Source organism: Rhinoraja longicauda, chromosome 11, assembly GCF_053455715.1.
Source record: "Rhinoraja longicauda isolate Sanriku21f chromosome 11, sRhiLon1.1, whole genome shotgun sequence".
In the NCBI taxonomy this organism is placed as follows: Eukaryota; Metazoa; Chordata; class Chondrichthyes; order Rajiformes; family Arhynchobatidae; genus Rhinoraja; species Rhinoraja longicauda.
This window is the reverse complement of record NC_135963.1, coordinates 10,374,278-10,395,730: the sequence shown is the minus strand read 5'-3', so window position 1 is coordinate 10,395,730 and position 21,453 is coordinate 10,374,278. Positions and strand designations below refer to the sequence as shown.

The 21,453-nt window shown below is 41.2% G+C and overlaps 1 protein-coding gene across 5 annotated transcripts in view; it reads right to left on the bottom strand.

Annotated features, from left to right (window-relative positions):
• The window catches only part of ccdc18 (coiled-coil domain containing 18), a 59,774-nt gene that overhangs the window by 2,945 nt on the left and 35,376 nt on the right, over positions 1–21,453 (bottom strand). For all 5 annotated transcript variants that reach the window (XM_078408240.1, XM_078408241.1, XM_078408239.1 and 2 more), the window contains 7 exons: positions 18,678–18,777; positions 17,445–17,561; positions 8,518–8,661; positions 7,641–7,844; positions 6,659–6,796; positions 1,892–2,089; positions 608–1,174 (listed from right to left, as the gene is read on the bottom strand). In XM_078408240.1, coding sequence (XP_078264366.1) covers positions 608–1,174; positions 1,892–2,089; positions 6,659–6,796; positions 7,641–7,844; positions 8,518–8,661; positions 17,445–17,561; positions 18,678–18,777 — 1,468 coding nt within the window. The remainder of the gene's footprint in view (positions 1–607; positions 1,175–1,891; positions 2,090–6,658; positions 6,797–7,640; positions 7,845–8,517; positions 8,662–17,444; positions 17,562–18,677; positions 18,778–21,453) is intronic.

Genomic DNA, 21,453 nt, shown 5'->3' with positions numbered 1-21,453 from the left:
TGGGGGATGGTAGTGTAGAGGGACTGAACATCCATAGTAAAGATGAGGGAAGGGGGGCCTGGAAACTGAAAGGGTGCAGGGCACGCGAGGAGTCTTGGACATAGGTGGAAAGGGATTGGACAAGGTGGGGGGGGGGGGGGGGGAGATGGAATCGAGGCACGTGGAAATGAGTTCACTGGGACAGGAGCAGGCAAAAACAATGGGTTTCGGCTTATTGATTTTGGGGAGAAGGTAAAAGCGGGGCGTGCAGGGCTGGGGAACGATAAGGTTGGAGGTTGTGGATGGCAGACGGCTGGAAGTGATAAAATCAAAGATAGTCTGGGAGATAATGGCCTGGTGCTCATCTGTGGATTGCTCTTTCAAAGGCCCAACACCGACACAATGCAGAGACTTTCTCTATTATTTGGTTCTGTGTTAACTGCATAAAACAATTTGCAAATATTTGGTAATACCAATAGTCTATTATACTGATTAAAAGCGATACTCCCACAAATGATGCTTATTTCACTTATTCAAATCACATTGCATAGAGCATGACTCTATGCTAACAGGTTGTAATGAAACCAATTGGAGAAGAAATACATTACTTAAGAAGCACACAACACACCTCGTTTGGAATTCTGCGCCTTCCTGCTGAACATTCTTCTCCTCTTGATTTAATCTGTTCACTAGACAATCTTGGTGACATGTCAACTGGGGAGTCCTCCGCAGTACTATTTCGCTCCATGGCACTAAAATGATTGAACATTCCACTAAAACTTTCCAAGTCACTACTGCTAGCCAGGTTAGCGAATTCCAAATCCTCTTCAGTTTCAGCTTTAGGGGAGCTGGTGAATAATGCAGCACCCTCTGGTTGCGTTGGACGGGAAGCATCCTTCATATCTTGTACGCTGATGTTTCTGGGGTAAAAAGATTGTTCGAGTATTTCTCGGATCCTATTCGAGCAATTCAGAGAATTTAACGCTGAACCGATATCAGTCCCGTACATATCGCCAACGCTGAACAGCCTGTTCATATTTGTGGCAAGAGGGTAGAAGCTCCGAGCTTGCATCGTGGAGTCTTTTCTATTCTCAGGTTCACATTGAGGTTGCAACATGGGGGAAGGCAGCTGCTGCTTTCCTATCGCCCTTTCAAACCCAGAAATTTTGACTTGCAGCCTTGCTACTTCAGATTCCTACAATTAAAAAATAGAAACAACAGCATGTGATACCAAGGTTTTTTTGATACTGCTCATCCTGGTGCAACACCTTATACAAGTTCAGCTATGCCAAATTTACTGTGAAAATTTTGAAAAGTGCAGAATTTTAGGTTCAATTAAAATATTAACTTTTACCAATGAAGTATTATGCATTCGATGTTAATTAGTATAAAATTACAACACAAATGCAATTAAATTGCTGGTATGTTTAATGAATGTGCAATACGCATGAATGCTAATCTTCACTTTTAAAGGGTGAGGGTACTTTGAATTGTCAGACCACAAAATCTGTGTGTGTGATTTTGCAAACATTTCAAACAGAAATGACGATGAAAGATGCAGAATCCAGTCATATTTTTGAAAGTTTCCATACATCTACCCAGCCTTACCTACCTTTGTAACACACTGATTTTGATTTATTTTGCTTCATTACTGGCAGCACAATTTTGAGTTGTTGGTTCCTTATCTTTGGAATTCCCACTCTAAACTATTTTACGATAGTTCACATCTTCAATGCTTCACATCTTTCAATGCATTTATAAACATATTCCTTTTCAATTTCTCCAGTTTCCACATTGGGTTCTATTTGCCATACTCTGCAGAGTGCCTTGAATGTATTTTGGTATTCTGGCATTAATTCTGTTGTTGAGAGATAATTTTTTGTTTAATGTCTCAACCAAACAAAAACCCTACCTTAATTATAAGAGCTTCTTTAGCAGCACTTATCACCTCCCTTTGGGTGTGGAGTTCCGACTCTAGATGTTGGATAGTTTTCTGGCTTTTGTCGAGCTGGTGCTTCAATTGTAGCACCTGTTCAAAGGATATATGGGTAATGGAGCTTTCTTCAAAAGATGCTAATAATTGCGGTCTGCTTTCTTTAAGCACTATGATCTGCGAAAGAAAGGAAAGTTGACTTTTAAAGATTAGTGTCAGGGTGTTGGAATCTGTTCCATCTCTCCACTGCTAATGTCCACTTCAAATAGATGGCAAGGGAGTTCACTTTGTAATGTAAACAACAAATATTTCTCAGGCATGTTGAAATATAGTTTTGCTATAACAAGGTTTAATGATATTCATGTGACACATAAAATGTCAAAAATGTTGAGTTGATTTGTTTATGAATGAAATAAACTGTAACATGGAAGAATCTAATTTCTGACCTCCCCCAATGGCTCACTTATTTTGTTTGAGGAGTAGCAAAAATGTGGAGGCCAGAAAAATACCAACTTTAGTCCCCAATCTGATCTGACGAACCTAGGCAGTGTAAGCTGTCAAGGAACTGGATAAGGACAAACCAACACAGACCAAACCAGGTTTTATGTTCATGAGCATTATCCCACAATCTTACTGAGAGTGTATTTTTGGACATCAGGATAGGGCAGGCTACAGCCAGACACATCAACTGGCTCCCACTGAACATTTGCATATAAATAAAGCCCAGTTGATTAGACACTAGCAATTATGGACCTGTATTCCAGCAAGAAGTTAATATATTTGGTTAACTTGAGAAAGGAATGCCATGATATTGAATTCAAAAAATGAGAGCAGGCATGTACAAAGAATTATTTCCATTAATGGTTCAAAGAATTCACAAGTTAATTGTGGAATTTTCTTTCTTCCAGACAGAGATAGCCTTCAAATATCATGGATTAAATAAACTAGTGTTCTCAAAATAGGAACTACTGCATTTTCTCATGTCTCATTAAGATTACCCAAGATTGGGCATCTACCATTCCATCAAGAAGTTGAAAAGCCTAAGGACATTTTACAAGGTATAGTTTGCTCATAAAGTTAAAGAATCTCACAAAAGCAAACCCAACTGAATCCATGGGTTACACCCAAAGGCATATTTGAATTAAATACAAAGCTTCTCTGATCTCTCCTTTCCCTCTGACTTAAGTTCAACATCGTGAACTGCACAAACTGAAATATGTTCAAATTAAATATTGGGAAGACTTAAGCCATTATCTTTAGTCATTGCCAAAAACTCTATTCGATATCCATCCTTCTCCCAGAAAAGTGGCTAAATTGGAACCTAAGAAGACTCTCAACCCAAAACGTCACCCATTCCTTCTCTCCAGCGATGCTGCCTGTCCTGCTGAGTCACTCCAGCATTTTGTGTCTACCTTCGATTTAAACCAGCATCTGCAGTTCTTTTGTACACACTTGCTGTTTGTGACCTTGGTCCTATACTTGGTTCAGAATATGCAACCAGGACTTCAAGAAAAAAAGTTTCATTGGTCATATGTATATCTATCTATATACTAAAACTCTCATTTGTTTGTTCCTGAACTACAGCCAAAATGGTGCACGATAGCGCGACAATTTTAGGCCCACCTTACTCACCATTGTCCCTTTGGTGCGAATGGAAGAAGTTTCATTGAAATCGATGTTATATTTTTTAAGTTATTAACATTTTAAAGTTTAAATCTATCTCAGAGGGAGAGAGGGCGGAGGGAGGGAGGGAGGGAGGGAGGGGACAGGAGGGAGGATAAGGGGGGTTGAGGGGGATGGAGTGGGGGGAGGAGAAGGGGGGAGGAGAATTGGGGGAGGGAGGGGGGTGGGGGGGAGGGGAGGGAGGGGAAGGGGAAGATGAGGGGGGGGGGAGGGGGGGGCGAGAGGGGAGGGGGAGGAGAGGGTGCTGCACCAATGCAGGAGAGGTTTGGGCCCAACGGGTCCACTTGGTCTAGTATTACAATAAAACTTGACCAACAACAACAAAAGAACAATTAAATTCTGTTTGTTTAACATGTTAATTTCATTTTGGTTTTATGAAAATCCAGTTATAAAACAAAAATGTTATGCATCAAAAAGCATACAGAACCAATATTATGGCTATGATAGAAGGATGGCAATTTATTTTTGAGAGTACAAAATGTTTTGCTGCAAATGCCATAAATTAGTCCAAACTATGTGGTATATACACTGATGTGCCAAAACATTATGACCACCTGCCTAATATGCCGTTGGTCCTCCATGTGCTGACAAAACAGCGCCGACTCGCCGAGGCATGGACTCTACAAGACGCTTGAAAGTGTCCTGTGGTATCTGGCACCAAAACATTAGCAGCAGATCCTTCAAGTCCTGTAAGTTGTGAGGTGGAGCCGCTGTGGATCGGACTTGTTGATCTAGCACATCCCACAGATGCTCAATTGGATTGAGATCTGGAGAATTTGGAGGCCAGGGCAACACTGTGAACACTTCATCATGTTCCTCAAACCATTCCCGAACAATGTGTGCAGTGTGGCAGGGCGCATTATCCTGCTGAAAAAAGGCCACTGCCATCAGGGAATACCATTGCCATAAAGGGGAGTACCTGGCTGCAACGATGTTTAGGTAGGTGACACGTGTCAAATTGATGTCCACATGAATGGCCGGACCCAGGGTTTCCCAGCAGAACACTGCCCAAAGCATCACACTCCCTCCACTGGTTTGTCATCTTCCCACAATGCATCCTGGTACCATCACTTCCCCAGGTAAACGGTGCACACGTACACGACCATCCACGTGATCAAAACAAAAACAGGACATATCGGACCAGGAGACCTTCTGCCACTGCTCCAAGGCCCAGTTCTGATGCTCGTCTGCCCAATGTAGGCGGTTTCGGCGGTGGACAGGGGTCATCATGGGCACTCTGACCGGTCTGCGGCTACGTAGCCCCATAAGCAGCAGGGTGCGATGCACTGTGTATTGTGACACATTCCTCCCGTGACCACCATTAAAGTTTTCTGTGACGTGCCACAGTAGGCCTTCTGTTGGTTCAGACTAGACGGGATTGCCTTTGTTGCCCCCGCACATTGATGAGCCTTGGGCGCCCAACACCCTATCGCCGGTTTGTGGTTTGTCCCTCCTCGGACTACTGTCGGTAGGTACTCACCACTGTTGACCAGGAACACCCCACAAGCCTTGTAGTTTCAGAGATGCTCTGACCCAGTCGTCTGACCATAACAATTTGACCCTTGTCAAAGTCGCTCAGGTCTTTACTCCTGCCCATTTCTCCTGCATCCAACACATCAACTTCAAGAACTGACTGTTCACTTGCTGCCTAATATATCCCACCCCTTGACAGGTGCCATTGTAACAAGATAATCAATGTTATTCACTTTACCTGTCAGTGGTCATAATGTTTTGGCCGGTGTATAATGTTAGTCTATTGATTAAACAGAGTTTTCAAAAACTTTCTTTCCTTTGTTTGCCCAATTTCAACTCAGTTTTCATATTTGAAAATTAGACTGAAAGATTTCATGAAATTTACTTAAATATAAATAAAATAAATGTGAGCAGCAGGGAAAAACCATGAAATTATAGGCTGCTGAGACTTACATCAGTGGTAAGAATATTACTGGCGAAATTGTTTAGGGTTAGGATATACTCACATTGAGAAAAGCATGGACTTATTATGCAGGACAATCAGCATGGCTTTGTGTGGAAAAAGTCATAACTTACAAACTCGATTGTGTATTCTGAAGGGGTGAGGAAGATGATTGACAAGGATTTTGTTTACACAGACTTTAGTAAAACATTCGACACGATTCCTCACGGCAGACTGATCCAGAAGGTTAAGGTACATAGAATCCATGGAGACTTGGTAGATTGGTTTTGAGATTGCTTTTAAATGCAAAAGGAAGTGGAGGAAGGGTGTTTTTTTTACTTCAGGTCTGTGTGTTCCACAGGGAATAGTTATTTGCGATATATATTCTTAGCATCTATTTTTGATTAAATTCAGCAAAAAAGTAACAAACAAGAGAAAATCACGTAACTAGAACGTCAGTATATCCACAGTCATACAGTTGCAAGATATAAGATAGGAAAAGAAATGAACAGGGAAAGTTTATTGTGCCTGTCTCAGTACCTGTTGGCTTTAACAACTGAGCCAGGAAAGACCCATTTAATTTATTTGTATAATCGAAGATTATATTCTTAAAATGATTATTAGTCTCAATGAACTGGCTTCTGAATTATAATATATTTGGTACAATTGTGAATATCTATTTACTATTTGACATAACTAGCATTTTATCCACCCAAAAATAATCCAATAGTCACTTTAGGAGCCCACCAAGAAAAAGACAATACATTGCAATGTTAGTCCAGTACGTTGCTTAATCAATGCCCATAATTTCCCAGCCCCACAATTTTATATCATATTGAAAACATTATGTGGAGAACAGATATTTTCTATAGGGAAGATAAAAAGGAATTGTACTCTGAAAATGCTCATACCGACTAATATGACTAACAATTGCCTGCCAATCTCGTAGCCAAGGAAGAAAAATAGGAAATGTTATACCTTCATTACATTAAAGTTACACATAATTATATCAAACAGCTGTAAAGGCGGACATGTATCTATTACTGTTGATTATTTAACATTAAAGATTCACCAGCATTTTCAATCTGATAGGAGCACCACAATACTAACACGTTTCTAGCTTTATCATTAAATAAATTGATCCCAACCTCTTTCTCATGAGCATTCTTTAAATGTTCCACCAATTCTTTCAACTTCTTTATCTCTGCTTGCATCTTGATCTCCAATTGAGTTTCTCGAGCTTGAGCAGCAGCCAAGTCTTCTGCAAGGTGAGCAACACAAGCTTCCTAGAGGTAGCAATTATAAGCAGAAGTGAAATTCTAAACTATAAGATATGCAAACAAAATACAATTTCTAATATATCTATGTTGTCAAAATGAAATACTCGAACACAAGTTTTTGTTTGGAAAAGCATCACAAACACCACTCAAGATTCACTGAGCAATATGGTACATGTATTGTGCAGGAAAATAACTGCGGATGCTGGTACAAATCAAAGGTATCACAAATCGAAGAGTCTGAAGAAGGGACTCGACCCAAAACGTCACCCATTCCCTCTCTCCTAGATGCTGCCTGACCTGCTGAGTTACTCCAGCATTTTGTGATACCATGTATTGTGCATGTCAGTTTGGACTTGCTGCCTTTCATGGTTGAAGATGGTTAAGGTTTTTAAGATCAAATATGAATAGTAACTTTTGGTGCCACCCATGCAATCAAACTCCATAATATAGATAACATTTTTGCGAAAGAAAGAGATGCAATTTTAAAACTGACACATGCCAATACATGAAATGCTGGAGTAACTCAGCGGGATTGCAGCATCTCTGGAGAGAAGGAATGGGTGACGTTTCAGGTCGAGACCCTTCTTCAGGCTGTGTCACTTGCCTTCTACATTCTCATCTAAGTCATTGATAGAGATGACAGGCAGCATTAGGCCCAACACCGATCCTTACGGCACACCGGATAGGCCTAAAGTCCGAGAAACAACCTGCCACCACCACCACCACCCACTGCTTCATACCCTGAAGCCAATTATGTACACAGTTAGCTAGCTATCCCTTCCTTCTAGTTATTGCAATGCAAGACTATCTTGTGCTTAATTGCTTTAAGTTGACCATTTTTCATAGTTACCTTTTCACGAGATAGTTGAATACTTTCATCCAGCTCAAGAGCTAAACGGTCTGCTTCTCTTTGTACCTGCGTTAGCCGTTGCTGAGTCTCCCTCAGCTCCAAATGACAGCGCTGCATTTGCTCACGAGCTAGGCGCACTTGTTGACCTTCCCCCAATACCTCCTGCTGTTGCTTTAAAATGTAATGCTCCTTACTTTTCAGAATCTGAGTAAGAGCAAAATAAGTCAATGCACAAAAAGACCCCAAAATTGTAAGGCATTCCCAGTATCATGGCTATATTGTTTTACAGTGTGATATTCCATACATTGTGAGGGTTTTTTCTACATTGAAAAAACATTACACAGAGCTCTCATTTAAATAGCTCAAAGAATATCAATAGTTGTTTGGTACAGAAAGAATTCACAATAAAACTAATCAGATTATTTTGCTGTCCCTGCTAAACTAAAGCAGATACAGGGTCATCTCCAGCCTTGATATTCTAATACTCTCTTCCAGACCTCATTCTATATCTATACACCCTGAAAAACTGCTGCTTGAAATCCAATGCCTTCATAGAACATAGAACAAGAACAGGTCCTTCAGCCCACAATATCTGTGTCAAACGATGATGCCAAGACCATCTCTTATCTAGCTGCACATAATCCATATCCCTCCATTCCCTGTATATAGCTATCCAAAAATCTCCTTATTCCTCCTTCTTACTGGAACATGCCAGTTCTGAACTTTGATCAACTGGCTTTTAAACAACTGCCACATGTCAGATGTGGACTTGCCCAATAACACTTGCTCACAATTGTACTTGCAATGATTTTCTGCATTACAAATCCTATTACCTGTAATGGTTTGTGGTGATTAAGTATTAATTGGATACTTCTACCTGGTCATATTCCACAATCTGTAAATCTTTTCCGTCTACTGCAGCTTTCAGCTGATTTATTTGCTGTTCCCTTTGTAGCAGTTTGAAGTCTCTCTCACAATATTGTTCTTGTGCCAGCTGTAGCTTTTCATCCATAGTTTCCACCTGTCCAGAGAAAATGACGTTAAAATTGGTCTCAGCATTGGGGGGCAATTTGGATGGACAATTAGTGGTGATGGGATGCCTAAGGTAGAGGTAGAGAGAGAAATATTTAGAGGAAAATAACGCACATTAAACGAAAATTGCTTAGCTATATACGTTAAAACAGCAAATTGTGAATTGACATTTTCGATACTCAAGATACGCTTAGAGGTATCTTACTCTATTGATCATCTCTGGTTAATTATTTCAGTTGAGCTGATTTGATTAAGTGCCTGATCTCTCTCAAATCCTTCCTCTAACATTCACATTAACTCTGATAAGCTCTTTCAGTAAGCTGCACTTTATGACAACATGGATATGCAGTAACCCTCTACGGAATTAACACATCTTCAATTTAAATATTTAAATTTAAATAGAAGAAGGGTCTCGACCCGAAACGTCACCCATTCCTTCTCTCCTGAGATGCTGCCTGACCTGCTGAGTTACTCCAGCATTTTGTGAATAAATATTCTCAGACACCTAGATCATATATCGTCTTACTGCCCCATCCCTCCGAGTTATGACAGACATATTTTCAAAGTCAAATCAGAAACGTAGAAAATAGGTGCAGGAGGAGACCATTTGGCCCTATGAGCCAGCACCGCCATTCATTGTGATCATGGCTGATCATCCACAATCAGTAATCCGTGCCTGCCTTCTCCCCATATCCCTTGATTCCACTAGCCCTGAGAGCTCTATCTAGCTCTCTTTTAAATTCATCCAGTGAATTGGCCTCCACTGCCTTCTGTGGCAGAGAATTCCACAAATTCACAACTCTCTGGGTGAAAGTTTCTTCTCACTTCAGTTTTAAATGGCCTCCCCTTTATTCTTAGACTGTGGTCCCTGGTTCTGGACCCCCCCCCCCCCCCCAACATTGGGAACATTTTTCTTGCATCTAGCTTGTCCAGTCCTGTTATAATTTTATACGTCTCTATAAGATCCCCTCTCATCCTTCTAAACTCCAGTGAATACAAGCCTGGTCTTTCCAATCTTTCCTCATATGACAGTCCCGCCATCCCGGGGATTAACCTCGTGAACCTACGCTGCCTCAATAGCAAGGATGTCCTTCCTCAAATTAGGAGACCAAAACTGCACACAATCAGCAAGTTATGCGGTTTGAATGTGCTACCGATCCTTCCTTAGTTCTAATGGTAACAATTTTGAATCTGCTTTTCCTTACTCAAAACAAGTCTGGAACAGTTTTTTTCTGCAGCAAAGCAGGCTGAGGAGTGGCCTTATAGATGCTTACAAAATCGTGAGGGTCATAGATAAGGCGGTCACAGTCTTTTCCCCCTCGGGTAAGGGAGTCTAAAAGGATACGGCATAGGTTTAAGGGGAGAGTGGAAAGATTTAAAGGGGACCTGTAGGGCAAGATCCCCACACAAAGAAGTTTGAATATATGGAATGAACTGCCAGAGAAGGTGATAGAGGCAGGTACCTGCAGGCAGGTTTGCTAATGCGACACGGGTGGGTTTAAATTAGATTGGCAGGGGGGAGGTTAGAGGTTGGTATGGAGGATGATGAGAGAAGGTTTAGTGGACAGAATAGGCAGATGAAAGGCGGAGAGCGAGGAAGGAGGGTGGTTTAAACAGCACGTATTTTAATGCAAGGGACCTGATGGGTAAGGCAGCTGAGCTTAGGACATGGATAGGTATGTGCGACTGGGAGGTTGAAGCCATTACAGAAACCTGGTTAGGAGTGGGGCAGGGCGGGCAGCTCAATGTTCTGGGGTACAGGAGCTTTTGGAGAGACAGGGTTGAGGGTAAAAGAGGGGAGGGTGGTTGCATTATTGTTTAAGGAGGATATCACGGCAGTGGTCAGAAGTGGTCTATGTTTCCAAAAAGGAAGAAAGATTCTAAGGGGAGTAGGAGGCAACTGTGGCTGACAAGAGAAGTTAGGGATGGAATAAAATTAAAAGAAAAGATGTAAAACACAGCAAAGAGTAGCCAGAAGCCAGAGGATTGGGAAACTTTCATAGGACAACAGAAGGTAACAAAACGGGCAATACGGGCTGAAAAGATGAAGTACGAGGGGAAGCTGGCCAAGAATATAAAGGACAGTAAAAGCTTCTTTAGATATGTTAAGAGAAAAAGAGTAGCAAAGTCAAATGCGAGTCCCTTGAAGGCAGACACGGGTGAAATTATTATGGGTAACAATGAAATGGCAGAAGAGTTGAACAGGTACTTCGGATCTGTCTTCACTAAGGAAGACACAAACAATCTCCCAGATGTACTGGAGGACAGAGGATCTAGGGGGGTAGAGGAACTGAAAGCGATTTTCATTAGGTGAGAAATAGTATTGGGTAGACTAATGGGACTGAAGGGTGATAAATCTCCTGGGCCTGATGGTCTGCATCCCAGGGTCCTCAGGGAGGTGGCTCTAGAAATAATGGACGCATTGGTGATCATTTTCCAATGTTCAATAGATTCAGGATCAGTTCCTGTGGATTGGAGGATAGCTAATATTATCCTACTTTTCAAGAAAGGAGCGAGAGAGAAAACGGGGAATTACAGACCAGTTAGCCTGACTTCGGTGGTGGGAAAGATGCTGGAGTCAATTATTAAAGAGGTAATAACGGTGCATTTGGATAGCAGTAAAAGGATAAGTCCAAGTCAGCATGGATTTATGAAAGGGAAATCATGCTTGACTAATCTTCTGGATTTTTTTTAGGATGTGACAAGTAAAATGGATGAAGGGGAGCCAGTGGATGTAGTCTATCTAGACTTTCAGAAAGCCTTTGATAAGGTCCCGCACGGGAGATTGGTGACTAAAATTAGAGCACATGGTATTGGGGGTAGGATGTTGTCATGGATAAAAAATTGGTTAGCAGACAGGAAGCAAAGAGTAGGAGTAAACGGGTCCTTTTCAGAATGGCAGGCAGTGGCGAGTGGAGTGCCGCAAGGCTCGGTGTTGGGGCCGCAACTGTTTACCATATATATTAATGATTTGGAAAAGGGAATTAGAAGCAAGTTTGCGGATGACACAAAGCTGGAGGGCAGTGTAAACTGTGAAGAGGATGTTAGGAAGTTGCAGGGTTTCCTGGACAGGTTGAGTGAGTGGGCAGATGCGTGGCAGATGCAGTGTAATATAGATAAATGTGAGGTTATCCACTTTGGCGACAAAAACAAGGAGGCAGATTATTATTTCAATGGAGTTAGGTTAGGTAAGGGGGAGGTGCAGCGAGACCTGGGTGTCCTTGTACATCAGCCACTGAAAGTTGGCGTGCAGGTACAGCAGGCAGTGAAGAAAGCTAAGGAATGTTGGCCTTCATAACAAGAGGATTTCAGTATAGGAGTAAAGAGGTTCTTTTGCAGTTGTATAGGGCCCTGGTAAGAGTACATCTGGAGTATTGTGCATAGTTTTGGTCTCCTAATTTGAGGAAGGACATCCTTGTAATTGAGGCAGTGCAGCGTAGGTTCACGAGATTGATCCCTGGGATGGCGGGACTGTAATATGAGGAAAGACTGAAAAGACTAGGCTTGTATTCACTGGAGTTTAGAAGGATGAGAGGGGAGCTTATCGAAACATATAAAATTATAAAAGGACTGGACAAGCTAGATGCAGGAAAAATGTTCCCAATGTTGGGCAAGTCCAGAACCAGGGGCCACAGTCTTAGAATAAAGGGGAGGCCATTTAAAACTGAGGTGAGAAAAAATCTTTTCACCCAGAAAGTTGTGAATTTGTGGAATTCTCTGCCACAGAGGGCAGTGGAAGCCAAATTACTGGATGGATTTAAGAGAGAGTTAGATAGAGCTCTAGGGGCTAGTGGAATCAAGGGATATGGGGAGAAGGCAGGCACGGGTTATTGATTAGGGACGATCAGCCATGATCATAATGAATGGCGATGCTGGCTCGAAGGGCCGAATTACCTCCTCCTGCACCTATTTTCTATGTTTCTAAGTGACATTACGGACGGTTCATCTAGTGAGGCTATATGGGTGGAGCTGAGGAACAAGAAAGGGATGATCACCTTTTTGAAGGTGTACTACAGACCCCCGAATAGTCAACAGGAATTAGAAGAACAAATATGCCAGGAGATTGCAGACAGCTGCAGGTCAAATAAGGTTGTTGTTGTTGTAATAGATTTTAACTTTCCAAATATTGACTGGGAAAATCAGTGTGAAGGGTTTAGATGGGGTGCAATTTCTTAAAGGTGTTCAGGAGAGTTTTCTCCAGCCTTATGAGGTCCCCATGCGTGAGTGGGCAACACCTGATCTAGTATTGGGAAATAGGGAAGGCCAAATGAATGAAGTGTTTGTGGAGGAGCCTTTTGGGACCAGTGACCACTGTTCGATTAGGTTTAAGATAGTTATGGATAGGGACAGAGAGGACCCACGTGTTAAAATGGTCAACTGGGATAAGGCCAACCTTGAGGGTATGAGAGAAGGTCTCGCTCAAGTTGACTGGAGCAAGTTATTTTGGGGGGGGGGGAGGGTAGGAACGTCAGCCAAGTGGGATGTTTTTAAAAATGTGATGACAAAGCTCAGGATATGTACTTCCCTGTTAGAGTGTAGGGCAAGGCAGGCAAAGTAAGGAAGCTTGGCTGACGAGGGAAATTGAGGCATTGGTCAATAATAAGGATGACACATGGGACAGGTATAGGCAGCTGGGATCAAGTGCACCCCTGGAGGAGTTTCGGGAACTGAGGAGTAAACTATACAAGGAAATCAGAAGCGCAAAAAGGGGCCAGGAGATAGCTCTGACAGATAGCATTACGAACAATCCCAAGAGATTTTATAAATACATAAGGGGGAAAAGGGTAACTAGAGAGAGAGAGAGTGGGACCCCTCAGGAATCAAAGCAGTCACCTCTGTGTTGAGCCACAGGAGATGGGCAAGGTCCTCAATGAATATTTGCCCTCTGAATTTACCTAGGAGAAAGACAGGAGGACGAAGGAACTTGGGGCAGTCAATGGAAGTGTATTAAGAGCAGTCAGTGTTTTCCTGCGCCTGATCAGATACAACTGATGACTTTGAGAGAAACTAGAGAGGAAATTGCGGGAGCCCTGGTTGAAATTTACGAGTTGTCTTTAAATACAGGAGAGGTGCCGGAAGACTGGAGGGTGGAAAATGTTGTGCCTCTATTCAAGAAGGGCTGAAGGGAAAATGCTGGGAACTATTGGCCAGTGAGCTTAACATCTGTAGTTGGAAAGTTAGGAGAGGGTATTCTGAGGGATAGGATATACAGGCATTTGGATGGACAAGGGTCAGCATGGTTTTGTACGTGAGAGGTCGTGTCTCACAAATCTGATTATGTTGTTTGAAGACGTGAGGGTTTTCTGAGGGATAGGTTATACAGGCATTTGGATGGACAAGGGCCAGCATGGTTTTGTACGTGAGAGGTCATGTCTCACAAATCTGATTACGTTGTTTGAAGACGTGACCAACAAGGTTGATGAGGACAGACCTGTAGACGTTTATATACATGGATTTCAGTAAGGCATTCGACAAGGTTCTGCATGGTCGGCTGCTCTGGAACGTTAGTTCACATGGGATCCAAGGAGAAATAGCTGAATGGATAGAAAATTGGCTTCATGGAAGGAAGCAGAGGGTGATGGTGGAAGGTTGCTTTTCAGACTGGAGGCCTGTGACTAGTGGTGTGCCTCAGGGTTCGGTGCTAGGCCCATTACTGTTTGTCATCTACATTAATGATCTGGATGAGAACGTATATGGCAAAATTTGCAAGTCTGCTGATGATATAAAAGTGGGTGGTTTTGCAGATAGTGAAGATGGCTGTGAAAGATTGCAGCAGGATCTGGATCGATTGGCCAGGTGAGCTGAGGAATGGTTGATGGAATTTAATACAGAGAAATGTGAAGTGTTGCATTTTGGGAAGTCTAACATGGGCAGGACCTACACAGTGAATGGTAGGGCTCTGGGGATTGTTGTAGAGCAAAGGTATCTATGGGTGCAGGTGCATAGTTCCTTGAAGGTCGAATTGCAAGCAGATAAGGTGGTCAAAAAAGCTTTTGATATATTGGCATTCATCAGTCAGAGTATTGACGATAGAAGTTGGGAGGTCATGTTGCAGTTGTATAAGACGTTGGTGAGACCACATTTAGAGTATTGTGGTCAGCTCTAAGCACCATGTTAAAGATGATGTCAAGCTGAAATGGGTACAGAGAAGATTTACGAGGATGTTGCCAGCACTAGAGGGTCTGAGCTATAGGGAGTGATTGAGTAGGCTGGGACTCTATTCCCTGGTGTGCAGGAGGATGAGATGATCTTATAGAGATGTATAAAATAGATCGGGTAGATGCACAGAGTTTCTTGCCTAGAATAGGTAAATCGAGGACCAGAGGACATAGGTTTAAGATGAAGGGGAACAGATTTAATAGGAATCTGAGAGGTAACATAAAGAGTGAAGAAAATTAGACTTTATTGCATTCCATCACTGTGGGGAATGTGAGGAATCCGCTGTGGTGAATGTTTGTGGTAACTTTTATGTAGTTGTGTGTCTTGTTGCTTTTTAAAAAATTATGGCTGTATGGTAAATCGATTATCATTGTACCTTAATTGGTACACGTGACAATAAAATACCCTTTGAACCTTTTCACACAAAAGGATGGTGAGTGAATGGAACAAGCTGACGGAGGAGGTAATTGAAGCTTGGGCTGTCCCAATGTTTAAGAAGGAGTCAGACAGGTACATGGATAGGACAGTTTTGGAGGCATATGGACCAAATGCAGACGGGTGGGACGGGTGTAGCTGGGACATGTTGGCCTGTGTGGGCAAGTTGGGTCGAAGGGCCTGTTTCCACTCTGTATTATTCTTTGACTCTAAATGGAACTCACTCAAGAAAATATCCAATGTTGCCTTAGGTCTCCAAACTCCTAGATCAACTTCCAACTCTCCCATTTGCTTTTCATCGAATTATGTCTTTATTTCTTTATCCCCATTCTGAGTAGCATCGCTCCACTTTGTTCGTGAAATTTCATTTACAAAATCTCATTTCAACCCCTGCACTAGGTGAAACTATCAATTTGCCTCTCATCGAGTCCAGACATCCAAAGTTTAAAAATCTCAATATTAATCCTCTGAAAAATCACCTATTTATCTGCTATGTGTTGCAACTACTTAAAATAGGTTGAAGTTCATTTTGGTCACATGTACCAAGGTACAGTTAAAAATTTTGTTTTGCATGCTATCCAAACAGATCAGATATACCATACATGAATAAAATCAAGTCAAACTCAAGTACAAAAGAAAGAGCAAAGGGGAAGATACAGAGTGCAGAATATAGTTCTCAGCATTGTAATGTATCAGTTCTATAGACATTACTAATCTTTCCTTATTCTTCATTTTTACCTACATCTATTAGCTCAATGACAGAATCTTTGGTAAAACAGAGTACAAAATAAATTGACACCCAGTTCACCATTAAACAGCTTGCCCTGCATTAAAAAATAGTTTTAGTTGCTAGGTAGCTAATTCATGGAATAAATAAAACTTTAATCACTATTCAAGAATGTTAAGTAAAGAAAACATGCTACAGAATTCAATTAAAAAAAACAGAAAACTGATCTACTAATGAACTTCAAAGTCGTGTTGCTCTGGATTCCTTCTTTTTACACAAAGATCAGTTTCATTTCCACATCATGAAACTAAATAGAAAGCAATCAAGTATCATCCGAAACTTAAAAAGGAATAAAATTAGGAGGACAGCAATTCCAAAACAGATTTGTGCATAGCCTAATTTTCTGAGCAGGGGCAACAGAGCATGTTCCCTGGAACTTGCTTTCTTTGGATACAGAAGGCTGCCCACTGGCTCAGACTGCCCTGGCACCAAGCAGCAAGGGGCTGAGAAATAGAAGGGCCTCTTTGGGTTTTTATCCCAGACAGTGATCATTTCTTTCCATTCACAAATCCTGCTCAGTCCGCCAAATTCCTCCACCAAATTGTTTATTGCCTCAAACAGTATGACTGCCTCACAAAATTAGGTCAGAATCAGACCTGCCTTTGAAGTATACTGATTGCTAATTATTATGTTTTAATATTTATTTGAAATCTAACTTATCTTTATGCAAAAACAGGAAGCCCCCTACCAAGTTTAGCCAGCTGTCAAAATAGATATTAGTTGTGAATGCTTCCAAAGCTCAATGGCATTCACAATTCAGAAGCATTTAAAAAATATATTAAAAGTAAAATATAAATGAAATAGTTTTGTTTCAGTACAATTTACTTTTCCTCCCTGCAACCCCACAATATAAATAAAGGGGGTCACATATGCTGCACCAGGTCTAACCTAACATAGGTTGCAAAATGTAGACACAAGAAACTGCAGATGTTGATTTGAAACAGTCATCAGTAAAAATGTTAGGAAATCAAAGTGAGCCTTTGTTCTTCCATTGGATTCAAGATAACGTGACCATGATGTTCTTGACATCCACAAGAATATAGAGGACATTATACTTGACGGGACTTAAGAAAAGGAATGTTATTCCACATGGACCCATCAACAATGCCCTGCAAGATCCAGGCAAATAAGATTGCCGGAAATAATAATCTTACCTTCACTGTTTGAAGATATCCTACTTTCTGGCATGTTTTGTCTTCTTGTTTCTACAATGACCAGCTAAAATGGAGGCATTTATTTCACAAAATGCTGGAGTAACACAGCAGGTCAAACAGCTAAAATGGAGTATCTCATGCACTATTTCACTGGGCCCCATTAAAACTCAGATTATCTGGCACAATCTTCAAAAACAAAGTTAATCTTATTATGTTCAAGAAGGAGGCATATCAAACCTGTTTATTGCGTTCCTTAATGGTTAATTCTGATTTCTCCAAAGAACCTTGTAAATAAATAATCTTCTGCTCCATCTCAGTTTTGTGCTCACGAACATCCATCTCCAATTGTGTAAGCTGCAGAGTAAATAACATTTGTGTGATTAAACTGAATTTTATTTTATTTTCATAATTTTATTTTCTGATTAAACTAAAAATTATCATGCAGCAAAATGAAATTTGCGACCAGAACTCTAGTTAATTGAAACTTCAAAGAGGCGATGGAACTGAATATAAATCAATTGATTGCACTTTGTATAATTCCTGCCTGAATTGGATAATATAATGAGGGCAAAGATATGTATTCTTACCACTGGAAATAGTTTTAGTTTTATAGCTTCCTAAAAAACTGTGTGATAAATTAACAATAATCTAATTGAGCAATGATTCATTTGAATCATTAAACGCCACATCTATAAAAATAACAACAAAAAAGCGCAAATCGTATCACTGAGCGCAGCCAGAGACTGGGAAATGCAGGTTGACCTAGGCCAGAGGCTTTCCTTCCCACTTTAAATCGCAGTTACCAACCTGCGACCGGACCTCGTCCTCTGGTCCAACTCCTGTCGGCGTGTTTTCATCATTAAGCTGACGGTGCCCTGGGAGGAGGCTGTGGACGAGGCACATGAAAGGAAAAGGCTGAGATATTCCAACCTTGCAGTAGAGGCAGAGGAGCGAGGTTGGAGTGTAAGGGTGCGTCCAGTGGAGGTGGGGTGGAGGGGCTTTGTAGCCAGTTCCGCTGCAAGGCTCCTAAGGGAAGTAGGAGTCAGAAGGCAGGCCCAAAGGAGGGCAATCAAAGAACTTGCAAATGCCGCCGAACGGAGCAGTCACTGGCTGTGGCTGAAAAGAAAAGATGCTGTCTGGGCTGCCACATGACCATCTAGAGGCTAACCATAAGACACACACCCAGGTCTGATCACCCTGTGGTGGGCCTGCCTTGACTGAGGGTGTCTTGTGATAAAAGGCCGAAACATCCAGTGACGTTGAGGTACACAACTGAAGATGTGTCTGAATGGTAGCAACATTACCTAGTGGTCACCCCAAGAACAACACCAGTCAATTGTAGTGCAAACCTTAGGGGTTGTAACATCTAGTCCTACTAATCAAACATATTAATCATTCACTGAAAGAAATCAACAATCTTAGGAAAAGTACATCATCTGTTGAATGAAAATCCACTCTTTCATGAATTACCCGAGCTGCTCTCTGCTGGAGCTCCCATTGCCTGTCTTTAAGTGCCTGGTCCATGTCAATGATTTTCGCATCTCTCTCTTGCAATTCACCTTTACACAGTCTGTGAAAGAAAAAATATATAATCAGCAAAAATGGTTTCAAGAGCTCACAAGGGAACTGTGGCAACTAAGCCAATCTTCCTCAAAATATCACAAAAACCAAACCTTCCCAATATTCCACTCAAGATTCGAAACTGCTGCACTTCGCGAATTCACATCAACTACTAACAACTGGGGATATTCAAATTGTAGCAAAGAAAATAGAGCTGGTATTCTAAAACAATGACAGAAAATACCTGAAACACTCAGGTTGGGAAGCATCTGTAGAGCGGGAAACAGTGATGACAAATTGCAAAGAAGAGAAAAGAGACCTCTATTAAGTTTCAGAGTGGGACTGAAATTGAGGGGCGATGTTTGGGATAGGGGCAGGCCAAGGTTGATACATTTGTTGCCAGCAGTTAAAGAGAGGAAAGAAACTAAGGAATATGTTAGCTGCAAATCTGAATCAAAGGGGAATGCTGGAAATAAACAGCAGATCAAACAGCATCTCTGGAGAGAGAAAACAAAATAAGTCAATGTTAGAAATGGAGGACCTTACACCAGAACTAATGGGCTATGACACAAATGGAAAAGGATAATTACCCATCATTTTTATGGCCTCATTCTCTAAACATGGAAGCAGAGTCCTCAAGAGAACTCTGGCCCTGACAGAATCTCCCCAAATTCTCTCCAGTTCTAATGTGCTGTGCCTATTCCCCACTTTCAATCAGATAAGCCTTCTTGTTGGGTAAATTGTGCAGCAGGCTGAAGAAGAAATATCTCTCCTTCACTGCTGAATAATGCAGGATGGCTCAAAGCAATTCGGACAAAGCAATTCAACTGTGAGGACCCTGATTATATTATAATAATCATATTGTAGCAGTTGAAGCCTGAAGCAGTCAGACACTGAGGATGGAGAGAATAGCTCTCATCTTCCAACATCTACCCCTTAGTGCACAATGGTTTTTGAAACACAGCAGTCAATGTGAACTAACATTAAAAGAATCAAGTGATGTTGTGTTGATGTTGTGAATCAATATGTGATGCTGACCATGAGAATGTGTGGCTACAGAAAATCTCCACAGAAAATTGCAGATTTCTGACTCCATTGCCATATTCTCTGGATACACTGTTCTTGACAACTGGAGATCTGTACAAGGCTTCCTGAATATATTTGGAACACGAGTCCTTCTTTCCAATTACCTTTAAATCTCTGCGTATGTTGGACCAGCCTTCAACGTTAGCCTGCAACTCCAGCCCATACAGTATACCGTGTGCATTATCATGGGAGTGTTTGTGAAGAGGTAATAAATGTAGAAATAGCAGTGCATTTCACCAAACGTCTGCATGGTAATCAAGCTGCCTCCTGATCACCCAGGTAGTCGTCAGAATGGTCTGGTACAGATGACAGAATTATGAGACTTATGTCATGCAATTAAAATGATTGAAATGCCACAAAATAAGTTTTTGTGTGAATGACAATGACTTTTCCAAAATAGAAGGGTCTAACCCAATTTCAATGGGCAACAGTCTAAATTGGAGTTGCATGATAGATAATGACCAATCTGGACATAGTGTAGTCAAACATTTGCCACGTGCTGGTACATTACGCAACTAGGTGACATTTTACGAACTGTGGGATTCTCACTTAATAACCACATTTGAGATTTACACAACTACATAAATTTTCAATTGTGATGCTTGTGAGACAATAACCTAGATCTAGATGACAATTTTCTAGATTTGTGCAAGAAAATTCAGAAGACAAAACTAGGTCTGCAGAAACTATTCAGTTCACACAATAAAAGCTTCAATAGCATTATTTGTAAAATTTTGGAAACCTCCCTAGAAGGATTAGTCATTTCTTCCAACTGCTCTGTACAAAAGTACGCAACTTTAGTACAGAGCAGTTGTACTGTACTAAAGTTGTGTACTTTAATACAGAGCAGCTGGAAACTGCTCCAGATAGTTGGCACATGAGCTGCATCACAAGTTACCAGAAAACAAGGAATGCAGATGGAGATCAGGAGCAGAAAGCAAAGCTCTTTTCATTCTATCAATATGAAAGGGCATAAGTTTAACTGTTAAGTTACAATGTTTATGACAAGATAAAAGCGTTCTTTGAAGTCTGCACAATGTTTTCATTTTAAGCGGTGTGAACAAAAGAGGTTTTAAGCAAATTGATTTGCTTAATTCAGACACATTTTGAAGTAGAGTATTCTATTCTGTAGACATATGGAAAAAAATAGTTGCCTAAACTGCAGTGCCAATCGCTGCAGGGTCTGTTGCATTTTATATGGTATCATTATTTTCTAGTCCGAGTGAAACTTAGAACATATCTAAATTGAATCCATGTGCATTACACAAAAAGCTATTTGTAAACGATGGAAATTCATTTAACCCTTACACAACAGATTGCAATAAATCAATAATATTAAATGGTTTGTGCATGCACTTATGCAGACAACCAAGGTAAAGAAAAGAAAAGATAATACAGGGTTAGGAAGAAAATTGGCCAAATGGTATAGGAAGAAAATTATTGCATAGTTGTCATGCAGTGGACGGTAATACATTTGGGATCCATTATTTTAAGCCTGTCTTCCTTCAAGTTATGTAGCTGTGCTGATGCCAGCAAATGATCTCATTGTGGATTTCCTGTTATACAGCATCACTGCATGGAAACAGGCCCTTTGGCCCAA